The sequence below is a fragment of the Schistocerca serialis genome, chromosome 1 (assembly GCF_023864345.2).
Source record: "Schistocerca serialis cubense isolate TAMUIC-IGC-003099 chromosome 1, iqSchSeri2.2, whole genome shotgun sequence".
Lineage (NCBI taxonomy): Eukaryota > Metazoa > Arthropoda > Insecta > Orthoptera > Acrididae > Schistocerca > Schistocerca serialis.
The window spans coordinates 371,820,586-371,836,862 of record NC_064638.1 but is presented as its reverse complement, the minus strand read 5'-3'; the positions used below and the strand labels follow the sequence as shown (position 1 = coordinate 371,836,862).

The following is a 16,277-nucleotide window of genomic DNA, read 5'->3' as shown; positions in this document are numbered from 1 at the left end:
ATGCTTTCGCGTGAACTCATCTGAGACCTGGCTCTGAAGGAGAGGATAGACCATTTGGAGTGCGTTCTGTATGTCATTGGAATAACTGTGAGACTGCGCCCCATCTGTTGATAGAACTGTGTATTATTTCGTGCGCCTTCGTTACTTTTAGCACAAACAATTAAATAAAGTTAATGTCAGAGCGGTGGCTGATAGAATCTGCAGTACAGGAATTAACAAGTTCGGTTGCTCCCTTGAGTCACCGCCTTATATGTCAATTTAGTTTGAGCGGGTAGTACGAGGGTTACCATACGGAAATAACTGTCAGAGATAGATATTTTTCTCTGGCAGTTATTGGCTTACAGTTCCCGTTCTCTGGCAGTTAACGGGCTGTCACTACAGGTAACCTGAAAGTAGGTAACGGAATAACTGTGTTCCTGAATCAGTGACCCCAGTTAAAGGTCGTAGACCCTGGTGATATTTCCAGAGAGGATAGCTACTGGAGCGAACAAATATTTTCTTACTGTTACGGAAATAGCATCCCTTTATTTCGTGATTTACGAAATATTTGAATTTTTTTGTCTTTGAGAGTTTGTGTAATATCAGAAGACAGATGTTTCTAAAAATTATTCTAAAATAAGTGCAAGTAGGCAAGTGGTAAGCTACAACACGTTCCTGAAGAAACACTTGTGTGAAGTTGGATACAACTGCAGCTTACCACATTGATATAAACAATATATAAATACACAGATGTCACCTGTTGCCACATTATATTATTCTAAGTGGGACAAGCAACTGCCAAACAGTGCGAGAAATATGCTGTTCATCTAAACACTAAGTTCTCAAAGCCAACAACACAGTCAGAGGTGTTGTCATATGTTAAATTTGCCATTAGAGACATTTCATCCAATGACATATTTACTAGTTTATCAGTATCGGATAAATACTGAACCTTCTGCTTTAAAAGGTGGAATATATTGTCACTTATCCCAAATTTTATTTGTATGACTTCCATATACCTCTATAATATATGCACTGGTAGAAGTATAAAACATTCTGACAAAACCTGTATGCCTGAGTGCTATAATACAATAAATTTAGAGCAAACAGCTTACTTTTGTCTTTCAGTCTTGCAGCACATTTCTCCTCCAGTGGCATGCTAATCTGGCTTACTAATAAGTAAATGGCATCGTTTTTTAAATATCATGATCCTATAGTCTTCAAATTGTGTTTCTGCTTCTTCACTTGATCCTTCTGATACAGTTTCTGTTACTGTCTGTACTTAAAATCATAGGCACTATCGTGGTCCCATAATAGTTATGCACGAAGTCTAGCGATCTGCACATTCTGATGCTTCACGCGCTTTTGCAAGAGATGAATAACTGCTCTTAATCCAAACACAGGTCTGAGTTGATGATTCAGATGTATCTGACTCTGATCTATGGAGGGCTGAAGTGGTTGTTTCTATGCGTGGGACTGTTTTATGGCTTTATACTAATTGCCAAACCTTTGTGGCAGTTTGCTCTTCATTGTCAGCTGAGGTGGCTTATGCGGGACGTCGAACATTGTGGGTACTGTATTCCACACGAATTTATTAGTGTCTGCATTCATGAACTGGTTTGATTCGAAATGCAGCAAACAAAACTTAACATCATTATAAAGGTAAATAAGGTCTTTTTTCATTAGTTATTCTCATCTGCTATTCACTAGTCACTGTATGCTACTAAAATGAAACATTAGTCATTAATACACACATGTAGTTTGCAAGCGAATCCTGAGATATATGTACACTATGTAATCATGTGTATATATATACACTATGTAATCAAATGATCCGGACACCTGGCTGAAAATGACTTACAAATTCGTGGCGCCCTCATTCGGTAATGCTGCAATTCAATATTGTGTTGGCCCACCCTTAGCCTTGGTGACAGCTTCCACTTTCGCAGGCATATTTTCAATCAGGTGCTGGGAGGTTTCTTGGGGAATGGCAGCCCATTCTTCAAGGAGTGCTGCACTGAGGAGAGGTATCGATGTCGGTCGGTGAGGCCTGGCACTAAGTCAGCGTTCCAAAATACCCCAAAGGTGATCTATAGGATTCAGTTCAAGACTCTGTGCAGGCCAGTCCATTACAGGAATGTTGTTGTCATGTAGCCACTCCGCCACAGGCTATGCATTATGAACAGGTGCTCAATGGTGTTGAAAGATGCAATCACCATCCCTGAATTGCTCTTCAACAGTGGAGAAAGCAAGTAGGTGCTTAAAAATATCAATGTAGGCCTGTGCTGTGATAGTGACACACAAAACAACAAGGGGTGCCAGCCCCATCAATGAAAAACATGACCACACCATTACACCACCGTCTCTGACTTTTACTTTTGGCGCTACACACGCTGGCAGATGACGTTCACTGGGTATTCGCCATGCCCACACCCTGCCATCGGATCACCACATTGTGTACCGCGATTCGTCACTCCACACAACGTTTTTCCACTGTTCAATTGTCCAATGTTTATGCTCCTTACACCAAGCGAGGCATCGTTTGTCATTTACTGGCGTGATGTGTAGCTTATGAGTAGCCGCTGCACTATGAAATCCAAGTTTTCTCACCTGTGGTAGTACTTGCAGTGGATCCTGATGCAGTTTGGAATTCCTGTGTGATGGTCTGGATAGATGTCTGCCTTTTACACATTAGGAACCTCTTCAGCTGTCGGCAGTCTCTGCCAGTCAACAGACGAGGTCAGCTTGTACCCTTTTGTGCTGTAAGTGTCCCTTCACATTTCCACTTCACTATCAAATCATAAACAGTGGACCTAGCGGCGTTTAGGAGTGTGGAAATGTCACGTACTAACTTATGACACAAGTGACACGCAATCACCTGAGCACGTCCGAGGTTCGTGAGTTCCGTGGAGCGCCCCATTCTGCTCTCTCACGATGTCTAATGATTACTGAGGTTGCTGATATGGAGTACCTGGCAGTAGGTGGCTGCAAAAAGCATCTAATATGAAAAACGCGTATTTTGGGGGGTGTCCAGATACTTTTGATCACATAGCGTACCTCCCAGCATCCTTAGGAAACCTAAAGAAAGACAATGTGGTGCCTTCTGCTTGTTGTTGCTGCTGCCATTTATTGCGCCACAGACGTTTCCGTTTGTACAAACCGTTGTACAAACAAAAATAAACAACCAGAATTTGCTTTCACGATCGCACCGAACTCGCCAGTTTTGCTTACTTACTGGCGCTTTGCTGGTGCAGAATATAACAAAATCGAGGCGAAGTGTTGCGAATGTTGTGTTGGACTATGACCAGTACTGGAATTAAGTTAAAGGTGTTTAATATGTTGGTGGCTTAATGAAAATTATAATGGTTAATTGTGATAATATTTAGCAAAGTGTTGCTGATGCTGACTAACAATAATTATCCCCAAAGCGCAGAAGGGCCTCAGGTCGTTTCTCTCTATAGTTAGCCAAAATCTTTATTTAATCCTTTCTTAGAATATGAAGCAGAAATATACATCTAGTTTATTTATTTGAGGAAGCTGTATGTAAATTATTATAGTTAACACAGTCAAATAAGTAATAGTGAGTTATAGACATATAGTGCCAGTAACTATATTTGCACTTCCAGGTAAAGTACATCGAACACAACAACCAAGGAACATTATATTACACACATAATGTTCAGGGCGTACGATAACACCAGAGAGGTCTATTACTCATATATTTCGCATGATGCACTTTGCCGCTGTCTCACACGAAATGCATTGTTCAGACAATTCCAACACCCCTCTTTGAATATATATTTTGTGGTTTGCCTTCACAAGATAAACCAAATAGCCCCACAATTTCTCTTTGTCCAAGAGTTTTGTCAGGCCAGCCAACATGTCTTCTATGTACAGGTGGGCATGGTGATGTTCTGTCACTCTGTGTGGTTCTGGATAAAATGGTGCCTCATAACATTATGTTTTGTCCTAGCAATAGTGACATCATTTTTAGCTAGGTTACTCCATTACTGTCACATAAGATTGTTATAGGTTCCACAGTTAATATGGGTTTTATGTCACATATTAATGTTCTTAGCCACAATGTTTCCTGTGTGGTATAAGATGGCGCCATAAACTCAGCCTCTATGGTACTCAATGCAACAGTTTATGCTTTTGACAGGACCATGAAATGAGGGCTGACATTAATTTAAAGGAGCAGCCAGTAGTGCCTACCTCCCAATTCACTCCTCCCAGTCTGCATCGCTATAGCTTTCTAGTCTTGCTTTACCTTCTCTATGCTATCTCAATTTGTGGTTTGAATTTCCTCCTAAATAAAAGAATATACTTATCACAGTTTTCCAGTGGTTTTCCTTTGGATCTCTGCAATACCTGCTCACTGCATTGGCGGCAAAAGCAATGTCAGATCGTGACGTTTGAGACAAATACTACAAACTCCCTACTGCTTCTAAATTTGGAATGTTCTTATCACATTCCACATCTGCTTCATTTATATTTAACTTCACTCACTCATGCCAAATTTCTTTAAGAGTTTTTCTGTATATGATGATTGATTTATGCTCGATTCTTATCTCTCTTGATCCTTAGTGATCTGCGTATCTAAATAACGTTTAACTTCTCCCAAATCAAGCACCTTAAACTTGGTTTGCAGCTGTTTCTCAAAAATTCTCATTTGGCTTTTGTTTTCAGTCAAAATAAAGAAGTCGTCCACCCATATTGCCATTATTATTGTCCCTTCTCTTCCTCTTTTATAGTATATACTGGGATCTTTCTTAGATTGCTTCATATTCATATTTATTAGAGTTTTATGTAGACATCGATTCCAGCAATGTCCACTCTGTTTAGGTCCATAAATACTTTTTCGCAAACGCCAAATCTTTTCACTTTCTGATCTCGTTTTCATGACTTCTCTTGGTGAAATGACATATGTCTCCTCCTCCAATTTCCCATTTCAATATCCTGTTTTTACATCCATATCATGAATTGTTAAATTTTGTTTTGCTGCTAAGGCTAAAAGATATTTCAATGATGCATACTTGACTACAGGTGAAAAAGTTTCTTTGTAATCTACCCCTTGTTTTTGCGAATATCCTTTTATTACAAGTCGTGCTTTATACCTTGGTGATGAATTTTGGGGGCTTTTCAAAGTGAATACCTGTCTTGCCTATAATGGTTTCTTATCTGCTGGCATATTTACCCATTCAAAGGTTTCGTTCTGAGAAAAAAAATTCCAATTCCCTATCCATCGCTTCTTTCCACTCTTGAGAGTTTAGGCCGCTCATTGCTTCTTCTGCTGTTGCTGACTCATCTTTAAAAGACTGGGCTGCATACATCTGAAAATCCGGATATTCTTTCGATTTTGGTACGTGAGAAGAACGTCTTTTATTGTTCTCTTCATTTTGTTTGTCCTCAAAGTCATTGTCATCATAAATAGTCTCCAATTACCTTTGACTGTCCTCTTCCTGTTCTTCACTTTCTCTTTCTTCACATAAGGTTTTACTCATGGAACTAGGTGCAGTTATCTTAGTAGTCTTGCCCTCTTCGGAGTCCTTTCTATTTTCAAAGAATACTACATCTCTGCCTGTAATTATCCTTTTATCCAATGGATCCATTAGTCGGTAGCCCTTTGAATTCTCACAATAGCCTACAAAAATATACTTTTTAGCTTTTAATTTCCATTTTCCTCTCAGCTGTTTTGGAGTGTGCGCCATTGCATCACACCCAAAAATCCTTCTTTTGTTTATGTCAGGTTTCCTTCTTACCAATATCTCGTAGGTCGTTCTATTCCATAATGCTTTTGTAGGGTATCCCGGATGTTGATACCTCCTCTGCCTAAAAATCTTTTGATAATCCAGCATCAGTTATCATGCTCCTTGCTTTTTCAGCAATGGTCCTATTAGCCCTCTTGGCAACCCCATTTTGAGATGGGCTGTACCTTATGGTAGTTTGATGCCTGATTCCCATTTTTGCCAGACGTGTTTCCAATGCCTGGTTAGTATATTCTTTCTCGTTATCAGACCTGATGATCATAATCATCTTTCCCATCTACTTTTCGACCATGTTAGATATTTCTCAAAAGTGTCACTCACTTGGTCTTTGGAACTAAGAAAATAATCGTGAGTATATCGTGAATATTCATCAATAAACTTTCGAAAATAATAACTCCCATCTAAGGATTTGCTCTTCATCGGGCCACATACATCTGTATGTATTAACTATTAGACCTCTGTAGATTTACATTTACTAGTCGTAAAAGGTAGCCTTGCTTGATTTCCTTTATGCATATCTTACAAGGGTCCTTGGATACACTGTAATTATGTATTCCCTTTACCGTATCCCTTATTAAAGACATACTCTTTATTTAGGTGTGCAAGTCTGTGATGGCATAAAAAAACCTTCCGTTGAGTATACTAAACGACTAACATTTCTATATTTACTGTCGGTGGTATCCAACTAAAAGTACCCCTTTCGTTACTTGCTGTAGCTATAATTTCACCATCTTTGTTGATTACTCTTGCTCCATGCATGTCAAAAGCGACTGTATTTCCCTTCTTGAGAATTTCCCCCACAGTCAGTAAGCTACTCGCAACGTTTTTTACATAATGAACATCATGTGTTATAACCATATCAGATTCCCCTTTTACACTTAAATATAGATCTAGTTTCCCAACCAAATGACATTGGAGATTGCTGCCAACAGTAAATATTCCCATATGAGTCTTATCTTTAACTTCATAAAGAAGAGATTTGTCTCTAACAATATGCACAGATGCACCTGAGTCTAAAATCCATTCCAGTTGGCTATTATCCACATCTCCAAAATAGTAAAAACAGGAGAGTGCCCTACCTTTATTATTGGTCCCTCTCTCTGTGCTATCAACAACATACCCCTTTTGCTGCATGTCTGACCGTCGGTTTATTTTTTGTCTGCACCAAGATGCAATATGTCCCTTTCTTTGACATCTATAGCACCTCACGGAATTCTTCTTTTTGTTTTTGAATAAAGAGCAGATGCAGCCTCCTTCTTCAATATGTGACTGCTTGAAGTACTCTACATCTTGTAGGATCTTCACTTTAACACTGTCGCCCATGATCAGTATACCTGATCTTCCCAGCCCCATAATCATAGGCGGATACCTTTCAGGCAGTCCTGCCAACAGTGGTGTCCCTATCCATTCGTCAGCGATCTCAAACCCAATGTTTCTCAGTCGGTTCGACGTGGCTATTATTTTGTTTACGTATCCGTCTACACTCTTGCATTTGTCCAGCTGAGTGGTAATTAGCTCACATAATAATCCTACTTTCCTTGTACGACCTCCATCCTGAAATGCACTTCGTAATTGGTCCCAGGCTTATTTTGCTGTTGCATCTTTTTCAACGTGATTTTGCTTTCCTATCCTTACTTGAATAATTCTGATCTGTGGATTTCATTGTCCATCCACCACATCCCATAGGTCGTCCAAATGTAAATACGCTTCTACTGCAAATTTTCTCGATGCATAGTTTTCTCGACGCATAAGTCTTTCAATCTGCGGAATTTGGGCAGCGCTCAATTTAACGGTAACTTGATCTTTCTTGACGTAAAGAATAATACCGAAGAATAATACAAAAGGGTTGCGTTAGTCTTGTAAGGATAACTCATACTTGACGCAAGTGTACTACTTGGACCCTTATTCCAAATGCATCGCTGGTCCCATAACCTATTAGAGTCGACACAGTTGAATAAGTAATAGTGAATAAAAGACATCTAGTGCCAGTAACTATATTTGCACTTCCAGGTAAATTACATCGAACACAAAAACCAAGGAAAATTATTACACCCACAAAATTCGGAGCTTACAATAGCACCAGAGAGGCCTATTATATTTCACATGATGCAGTTAGCCGCTGTCTCACACGAAATACATTGTTCACACAATTCCAACATAAATAAGTTTAATTCTGACGTACTCCTCTTTCCTTGTTATTTTTTTATCGTTTCTGATATTTTTCATACATCAGTCCAAATATGTGATTATGAAAGGGAAAGGGACATATATTTTGTATCACTGAAGGAAGTTATTTTCTTATCTCCTTGGTATGACTTGGCTGCACTGCTTAGTGCTTATGCTCTGTGATAAGGAGCGTGTTGTTTGTTGTTATGTTTTGTGTCCGTGTCCACGCGGTAATTGAGGTTAAGTTTGCGTTTTAGTAGTGTATGTGACAGTATAAAAAATGAACATAAAATCGAAAGGCAAACCAATAACGAAACGGTTATCCACTGTCAAGAAATCCAATTTGAAGACCAAAAAGAAGAAATCTGGCGCTTTTCGGCCGCAAACAAATATTAAAGTGAAAAATTTTGAGCCAGAAAGTGACAGTGCAGCAGAAGAGGCGATTTCCGAAATGAGAGCGAAATATGTGAAGAAGAAAGCAACGTCTTCAAAGAATGCAAGTCCAAAGGGCTTCGCCAGACCTAGGTTTTCTAACAATGGTTCGTAACGTGTGAAATAGCCCCTAGATTTTTAATTATTACTTGATGAGATAAGAGACTGGTGTAGAACCCAAGATTTTTGCGTAAATCTATTTATATTTTGCTGTCTGCTATGTAATGTAAAGCTAAAACGGATTGCATCTTAAGCTTTCAAGACTGCGTGACAATGCAATGAGATGTTTTTCACAGTGTAAAAAATTGTATTGTCCTTTCAGATAGCGTTGCAGCAACTGTGGATTTACATTGTGTAGATATGAAGCTGTTTGTATGGCAAGGTGTCTGCAATCTGCAAGTGGCCGATATGTGTGCCTAACATGTATTTGAATGTGGTTTGTAGTTGCTTATGCGTCTTTCATTTTCGAATGACAACCATCAAAGTGTCTCGTAAACCAAGTGATGTGTAAATACTTTACTAGCGAGATTGACTTTCCAGATATTCTCTAATTGGGAAATTATACCTGTAAGGTATCGACAGACTTTGTATTAGTGAAGTAGTTCAGCGAAATTATGAAGTCCAACAAAAAGAAGCCATATTCGAGTATGCTACATTTTCTGTACTGGTATATATCATAAGCTGTTAATCTAATTTCTAAAGTCGTTTGATACTTCAAAGAGATTGAAAGCTAGTCTCCACCGTTTGCTCGCAACTGTGAATTTGTAGTTGACTGCAATAAGATATCATTTATCTTCCATTCCTTTCAATTTCTATTGAAAGAAACTGTGAACCTTTTAGCGCCAGTGGTTACTTCTCCAGTTAATTGCGTCGCCACTTGTGTATTTATCATCATATTTTGATTAGCTTCTGGTCTTTTGAGACAAATTCGAGGGCTGAAAGTCAGTAATTTTTATGATGGTTACTAGTTAGCTGCCCCACCACTCAACCCGGATGACCAGGTTGCATAATCAGGATTTAATGCACTGTATTTTTCCTTTAACCCACATTGTAGACAATGTTTTATGTGTTGATAGTGGTGGCCATAAGTATAAAAACCAGGTCGCTGCAGTTATCCCTGCTGGTCTCTTCATCTCTGCATAACTACTAACTCCATACAGTGCTGCACTCTGACAGATCCCTTCAGGAAGGACTTCCTAATACATAAATATATGTTAGATAACAAATACATGTTTTTTCGAAACCGTTTTCTAGTTATTGCCAGTCTCAATTTTATGTACTCTCGACTATGGCCAACATCAGTCTATTTCTACATTACATAGATACTCTGCAAGCCACCATACGGTGCATGGTACTCTGTACCACTGCTAGTCATTTCCTTCCCTGTTCCTGTCGCAAATAGAGGGAAAAACGGCTGCATCTATCCCTCCATATGAGTCCTAATTTCTTGAATCTTATCTTCGTGACCGTTAAGCATAATGTATGTTGGCAACAGTAGAATCATTCGGCAGTCAGCTGCAAGTACTGGTTCTCTAAATTTTATGATTAGTGTTTATCGAAAAGAAAGTCGTCTTCCCTCTGTGTATTCCCATTTGAAGCCCTGAAGAATCTCCATAACACATGTTGTTTGAACCTATCAGGAACAAATCTAGCAGCCCGCCTCTGAATTGCTTCAATGACTTCCTTCAATGAAACCTGGTACGAATCCCAAACACTCGAAGTATTGAGGAATAGGTTGCACCAGTGGTCTCCTTTATGGAGGAAACACCCTTTCCTAAAATTCTCCCAATAAACCAAAGTTGACCATTCACCTATACTACCACATTCCATTCCATATCACTTTGCAATGTTATGCCCATATATTTAAATGACCTGACTATGTCAAACAGGACACTAGTAATAATGTAAGTGTGAATTACAGGTTTGTTTTTTCTGCTCATCCTAATTAACTTCCATATTTCTACATTTAGAGCTTGCTGTGGTTCATCACACCAACTAGAAATTTTGTCTAAGTTGTCTTTTATCTTCCTACAGTCACTCAACTTCAACACCTTACGGTATACCACATCATCATCAGCAAACAACAACAGGTTGCTGCCACCATCACCAAATTGTTTATGCTTATAGAGAACAACAGAGGTCCTATCACAGTTCCCTGGGGTTCTCTTGATGATACTATTGTCTCTGATGAACATTCGCAATTGAGGACAACGTACTGGGTTCTATTATTTAAGAGGTCTTCTAGCCACTCGCATATCTCTGAACGTATTCCGTAGCTCATACGTGCAGTATGGCACTGTGTCACTTTCCAGGAATCTAGACATATGGAATCTGGGGTCAGTGGAGGCGTCTGATCCTACCCATCGGGTTTGACCCGTGACGTACGGGTGTTGTGGTGTGTGACGTCATGTCAGCACCGAGTTTAGATTACGAGTATGTTGTGTTTGTAGATGTCGTCTTGTTGCGGTTGGAGGTGTCCTCTGGTTGTGTGTGTAGGGTCCGCATGTTATGTGGTGTATTGGGTTCATTTGGGTGTTGGGGGTTGAAGTGTGCATTTATCGGTCGTGACTGTTATAGAAGAACTGAAATTAGTTTCAGTGAGTTAAGAATTAAGTTTTCGTTGTGTTTGTGTTATTGCGGTGTCGTTTGGTGTTATTGGTATGCTGTTTGTCGCACGGCAAGTCATTTAATACAGTTTTTGGCTTCTCGTGTTAGGTATGGATATGACTTCTAAGTTTAATAGTGCACGTCTGCAGGCTGAAATGGGGGACGACATGTTGTCTGTCATTAAGTTTCTGCAACTTTTTGGGCTTGTGGTGGAGATAGTGAAATGCAGCGTATGCAAGCAGAATATGCGCGTTGGGTTTTGTGTGTGTGTGGGGGGGGGGGGGGGGGGAGAAGAGATAGATTGGCGTGGATTATTGTTGAGTCAGTGTTATTTACTGCATGTGTTGGTGGTTGATGTTTCGGTATCGGCACTTGTGGTTGATTTATGTATCGTAGGGGAAGTACTCGATTTCGATTTTTTTGGTGTCATGAGTTGTATTTAAGCTATATAGATCATGGGAAGTGACCAATTCCAATGTGTCATTGTAGATATGTTTTTTGGTATCGTGAGCTGCTGTTGACCTATATAGGTCAAGGGAAGTGTCGGATTCCAATGTGTCGCTATAGCTGTGTTTTGGAATCGTGAGCTGCTGTTGAACTATACTGGTCAATGGAAGTGTCAGATTCCAATTTTTGCTGTTTTAGGCATCGGTTTTGTGGTAGTTGCTTTTAATTTTGTGGTATCGACAATTGCGGTTGAGCTATGTAGGTGAAGGGAAGTGATCAATTCCTTTTGATATTGTAAGTGAAGCACAATTTGGGAATTTTGTGGTGTTTTGATGTCATCGTTTTGCGTGGTTTGGGATTGTGGTGTGTGTGTGTGTGTGTGTGTGTGTGTGTGTGTGTGTGTGTGTGTGTGTTTATATTTAGTTTGCTCCCACCCAAAAACCCCCAAATTCATGTGCTGTTCCCATTAGTTTGGAGGGAGAGGTGTTGGTTTTGTACGTATTTTAGTGTTTGTTGTCGTGTTTATGTAATGATGTCATAGGCGCCATATTGGAGATGATGAGATTGATCATTTCCGCCATACTGGTGACGTCATGCGTCAAAGCAGATGGGTGGAATCGGACTCTTGTGTAATCCCGGAATCTGCCTGTTGACCTTCATCCATGGTTCACAGTATATCGTGTGATAAACAGGTGAGCTGTGTACCACACTAGTGATGCTTTCTAAAGCCGTGCTGATTCATGGACATAAGCTTCTCAGTCTGAAGAAAGTTTTATTACATTCGAACTGAGAATATGTTCAAGTATTCTGCAGCAAACCTAAGTTAGGGATATTGGTCTGTAATTTTGGAGGTCTGTTCATTTATCCTTCTTATATACTGGAATCACCTGTGCTTTTTTCCAATCACCCAGGGCATTGTGCTGGGTGAGATATTCGTGATAAACGCAGGATATGTAAGAGCCAATGCTGCAGAGTACTCTTCGTAAAATTGAGTTGGGTTTCCGTGCAGACCTGATGATTTTTTTGCTTTCAAATCTTTCAGTTGTTTCTCTATGCCAGGGATGCTTATTACTATGTGGTAGCTTGTCCGAAGATCAAATGACAGTATTTTTGCAAGATTCTCCTGTGTGAACAATTCCTTGAATGTGAAATTTAAAACTTTAGCTTTCGATTTGTCGTCTTCAACTGCAACACCAGACTGGTCAACAAGGGACTGAATGGAAACCTTAGACCTACGTAGCAATTTTACATAGGACTAGAATTTCCTCGGGTTCTCTGCCAGATCTTTTGCTAAGGTATGACAGCAGTAGTTATATGCTTCGAGTATAGGCCTATATCTTTTAACAGATGCATGAATCTCTACGAACCTTTGCTTGTCGTTACTTGTGTGTTCTCTTTTGAACCGAGAGTGCAACAGCTCTGCTTCCTCACATCTTCCGAATTTCGTTATGAAACCATTATTGGTCCTTTCCATCCTATATCCATTTGCTGACTGGAATACTCTCTTTCACATTCTAAAGGTGGCAGGGGTAAAATACAGGGAGCGAAAAGCTATTTACAATTTGTACAGAAACCAGATGGCAGTTATAAGAGTCGAGGGGCATGAAAGGGAAGCAGTGGTTGGGAAGGGAGTGAGACAGGGTTGTAGCCTCTCCCCGATGTTATTCAATCTGTATATTGAGCAAGCAGTAAAGGAAACAAAAGAAAAATTTGGAGTAGGTATTAAAATTCATGGAGAAGAAGTAAAAACTTTGAGGTTCGCCGATGACATTGTAATTCTGTCAGAGACAGCAAAGGACTTGGAAGAGCAGCTGAACGGAATGAACAGTGTCTTGAAAGTAGGATATAAGATGAACATCAACAAAAGCAAAACGAGGATAATGGAATGTAGTCAAATTAAATCCGGTGATGCTGAGGGAATTAGATTAGGAAATGAGACACTGAAAGTAGTAAAGGAGTTTTGCTATTTAGGGAGTAAAATAACTGATGATGGTCGTAGTAGAGAGGATATAAAATGTAGACTGGCAATGGCAAGGAAATCGTTTCTGAAGAAGAGAAATTTGTTAACATAGAGTATAGATTTAAGTGTCAGGAAGTCGTTTCTGAAAGTATTTGTATGGAGTGTAGCCATGTATGGAAGTGAAATATGGACGATAACTAGTATGGACAAGAAGAGAATAGAAGCTTTTGAAATGTGGTGCTACAGAACAATGCAGAAGGTAAGGTGGGTAGATCACGTAACTAATGAGGAGATATTGAATAGGATTGGGGAGAAGAGAAGTTTGTGGCACAACTTGACTAGAAGAAGGGATCGGTTGGTAGGACATGTTTTGAGGCATCAAGGGATCACAAATTTAGCATTGGAGGGCAGCGTCGTGGGTAAAAATCGTAGAGGGAGACAAAGAGATGAATACACTAAGCAGATTCAGAAGGATGTAGGTTGCAGTAGGTACTGGGAGATGAAGAAGCTTGCACAGGATAGAGTAGCGTGGAGAGCTGCATCAAACCAGTCTCAGGACTGAAGACCACAATGACAACAACATCCATTTGCTAGGCGCGTAACTCCCCAGACCACAATTTGCAGTCTGTGTGAACTTTGTCCATAATTCCCATTTTACTGGAACTTAAGTGATTTGAATTTATACTGTCTAAATGATATGCTAACAACTGCTTATCTGCTCTTTCTAGCAGAAACACTCTCCTAGTCTTCTTGACTGATTTATTAAATGATGACTAACTAACTGAAACCCTCAGCTGCCGACATGTGTTGTTGATATACCTCGATGTGGACAGCTGAAAATGTGTGCCCCAACCGGGACTCGAACCCGGGATCTCCTGCTTACATGGCAGACGCTATATCCATCTGAGCCACCGAGGACACAGATAGATAGCGCGACTGCAGGGACGATCCCTTGCACGCTTCCCGTGAGACACACACTCCCAACTGTCCACAATTCTACATATGTAAAGTACCTTATAGACATTTGCCCATCCACTCATTACTTGCTCCGATTCCCCGTAAGAGTTTGGGCAACCTGTGCGCATTCGCACAGACGGAGGTCAATGGCTGGGTAGCCTTTTAACTGTATATATGAAGACAGTAACTGTTCTTGAAAGAACAGATACTGCTGATGACCGTGCAGCTTTTCCCTGGAATAAATGATGACTAACTAACTGAAACCCTCAGCTGCCGACAGGTGTTGTTGATATACCTCGATGTGGACAGCTGAAAATGTGTGCCCCGACCGGGACTCGAACCCGGGATCTCCTGCTTACATGGCAGACGCTCTATCCATCTGAGCCACCGAGAACACAGATGAATAGCACGACTGCAGGGACTTATCCCTTGCACGCTTCCCGTGAGATTCACACTCCCAACTGTCCACAATTCTACATATGTAAAGTACCATATAGACATTTGCCCATCCACTCATTACTGCCGCACGCTTTGGTGATGTATTAAATTCCATAACATTTGTTGCCACAATAACATCATGATCACTGATCCCTGTTTCAGTACAGACATTGTCAACAAGGTCCGGCCTATTTGCAGCTACAGGATTTAAGAAATTTCCATTGTTTGTGGGCTGCTGAGCTGGCTGCTCAAGACATTTTTTCAGAAAACATGTTCAAAAGTATCTCACTTGACTGTTTGTCTGTACTTCCCACAAAGAACCCGTAGGCATCCCAGTCTTCTCCTCCAACTAGTATTGCACGATCTGGGTGTTTTTGCACTACTGACCACAGATTTTTATGAATGACTATATAACTTTCACAGCTGGGTCTGGTAGCCAGTAAAAACACCCAACAATAAACTTGGTTTCACCTAGACCTGTTATAAGTAACCATGTAATTTCACTGTCACAGTACACTTCGACCTCAAGTAGATACAATATTTTTGTCAACTGCCATGAACAATCCCGTCCTATGGCTTCCAATCTGTCTTTCTGGTATAAGTTCCACAATTTGCTAAATATCTCAGAGCTTTCCACTTCAGGTTTCAGCCAGCTCTCGGTCCCAAGAATAATTTGAGCATGAGAACTTTCCTGGAGGGCAGTATGTTCAGGAACTTTATTATGAATACTTTGACAGTTTACTGATAAAATTTTTGCAGTGGCAGTGTCTTTACTCTGACCTCTGTCTGATTTCCCTTGCTGTGCATCGACTGGCAAGTGTTCCTCAAACTGCTGTCTAGCCTAAAACCTGATTCTCTCAGCATTGCCTGATAACTTGATTACTTTCTATTGCCATTGTTTTATTTATGTCTGCCCCAATAGCTGAGTGGTCAGTGTGACAGGGCCCGGGTTCGATTCCCTGCTGGGTTGGGGATTTTCTCCGCTCAGGGACTGCGTGTTGTGTTGTCTTCATCATTATTTCATCCCCATCCGGCGCGCAGGTTGCCCTATATGGTGTCAAATGTAATAAGACCTGCACCAAGACGGCCAGACCTGCCCCGTAAGGGGCCTCCCGGCCAATGACGCCAAACGCTCATTTCCATTTTTGTTGATGGTCATTATTATTGCTTTTCAAGACTGTGTCCATTCTATTCAGCTGCATGTATCCATTCCATTCAGCTGCTCCTCTGAGTCACTTTCAGTGTCATGGCAAATCACAGAGCTTTTATTTCTTCTCCCTAAATTTTAGTCCCCTTCTCAGATTTCTCATTAGTTTCCTGTACTACTTGCCCGATGTACAGGTTGAATAAAATTGGGGATAGGCTGCAACTCTCTCATTCCCTTCTCAACCCCTGCTTCCCTCTAATGTCCATTGTGTCTTACAAATTTTGCAATCTGGTTTCTGTTCATGAAATAAATAAATTTTCACTCTCTGTATTTTATCCTTATTTTATTCAGAATTTCAAAGTGTATGTTCAAATTA

At 40.3% G+C, this 16,277-nt stretch overlaps 1 protein-coding gene and 1 non-coding gene across 2 annotated transcripts in view; one reads left to right on the top strand and one right to left on the bottom strand.

Annotated features, from left to right (window-relative positions):
* The first annotated feature begins 8,098 nt into the window (after positions 1-8,098).
* The window catches only part of LOC126470620 (nucleolar complex protein 2 homolog), a 160,892-nt gene continuing 152,713 nt past the window's right edge, over positions 8,099-16,277 (top strand). Inside the window, exon 1 of the mRNA XM_050098583.1 lies at positions 8,099-8,452. Coding sequence (XP_049954540.1) covers positions 8,194-8,452 — 259 coding nt within the window. The 5' untranslated portion in view covers positions 8,099-8,193. The remainder of the gene's footprint in view (positions 8,453-16,277) is intronic.
* Trnat-ugu (transfer RNA threonine (anticodon UGU)) lies at positions 14,637-14,711 on the bottom strand. The gene has a single exon. It is a non-coding gene; the product is annotated as a tRNA-Thr (tRNA).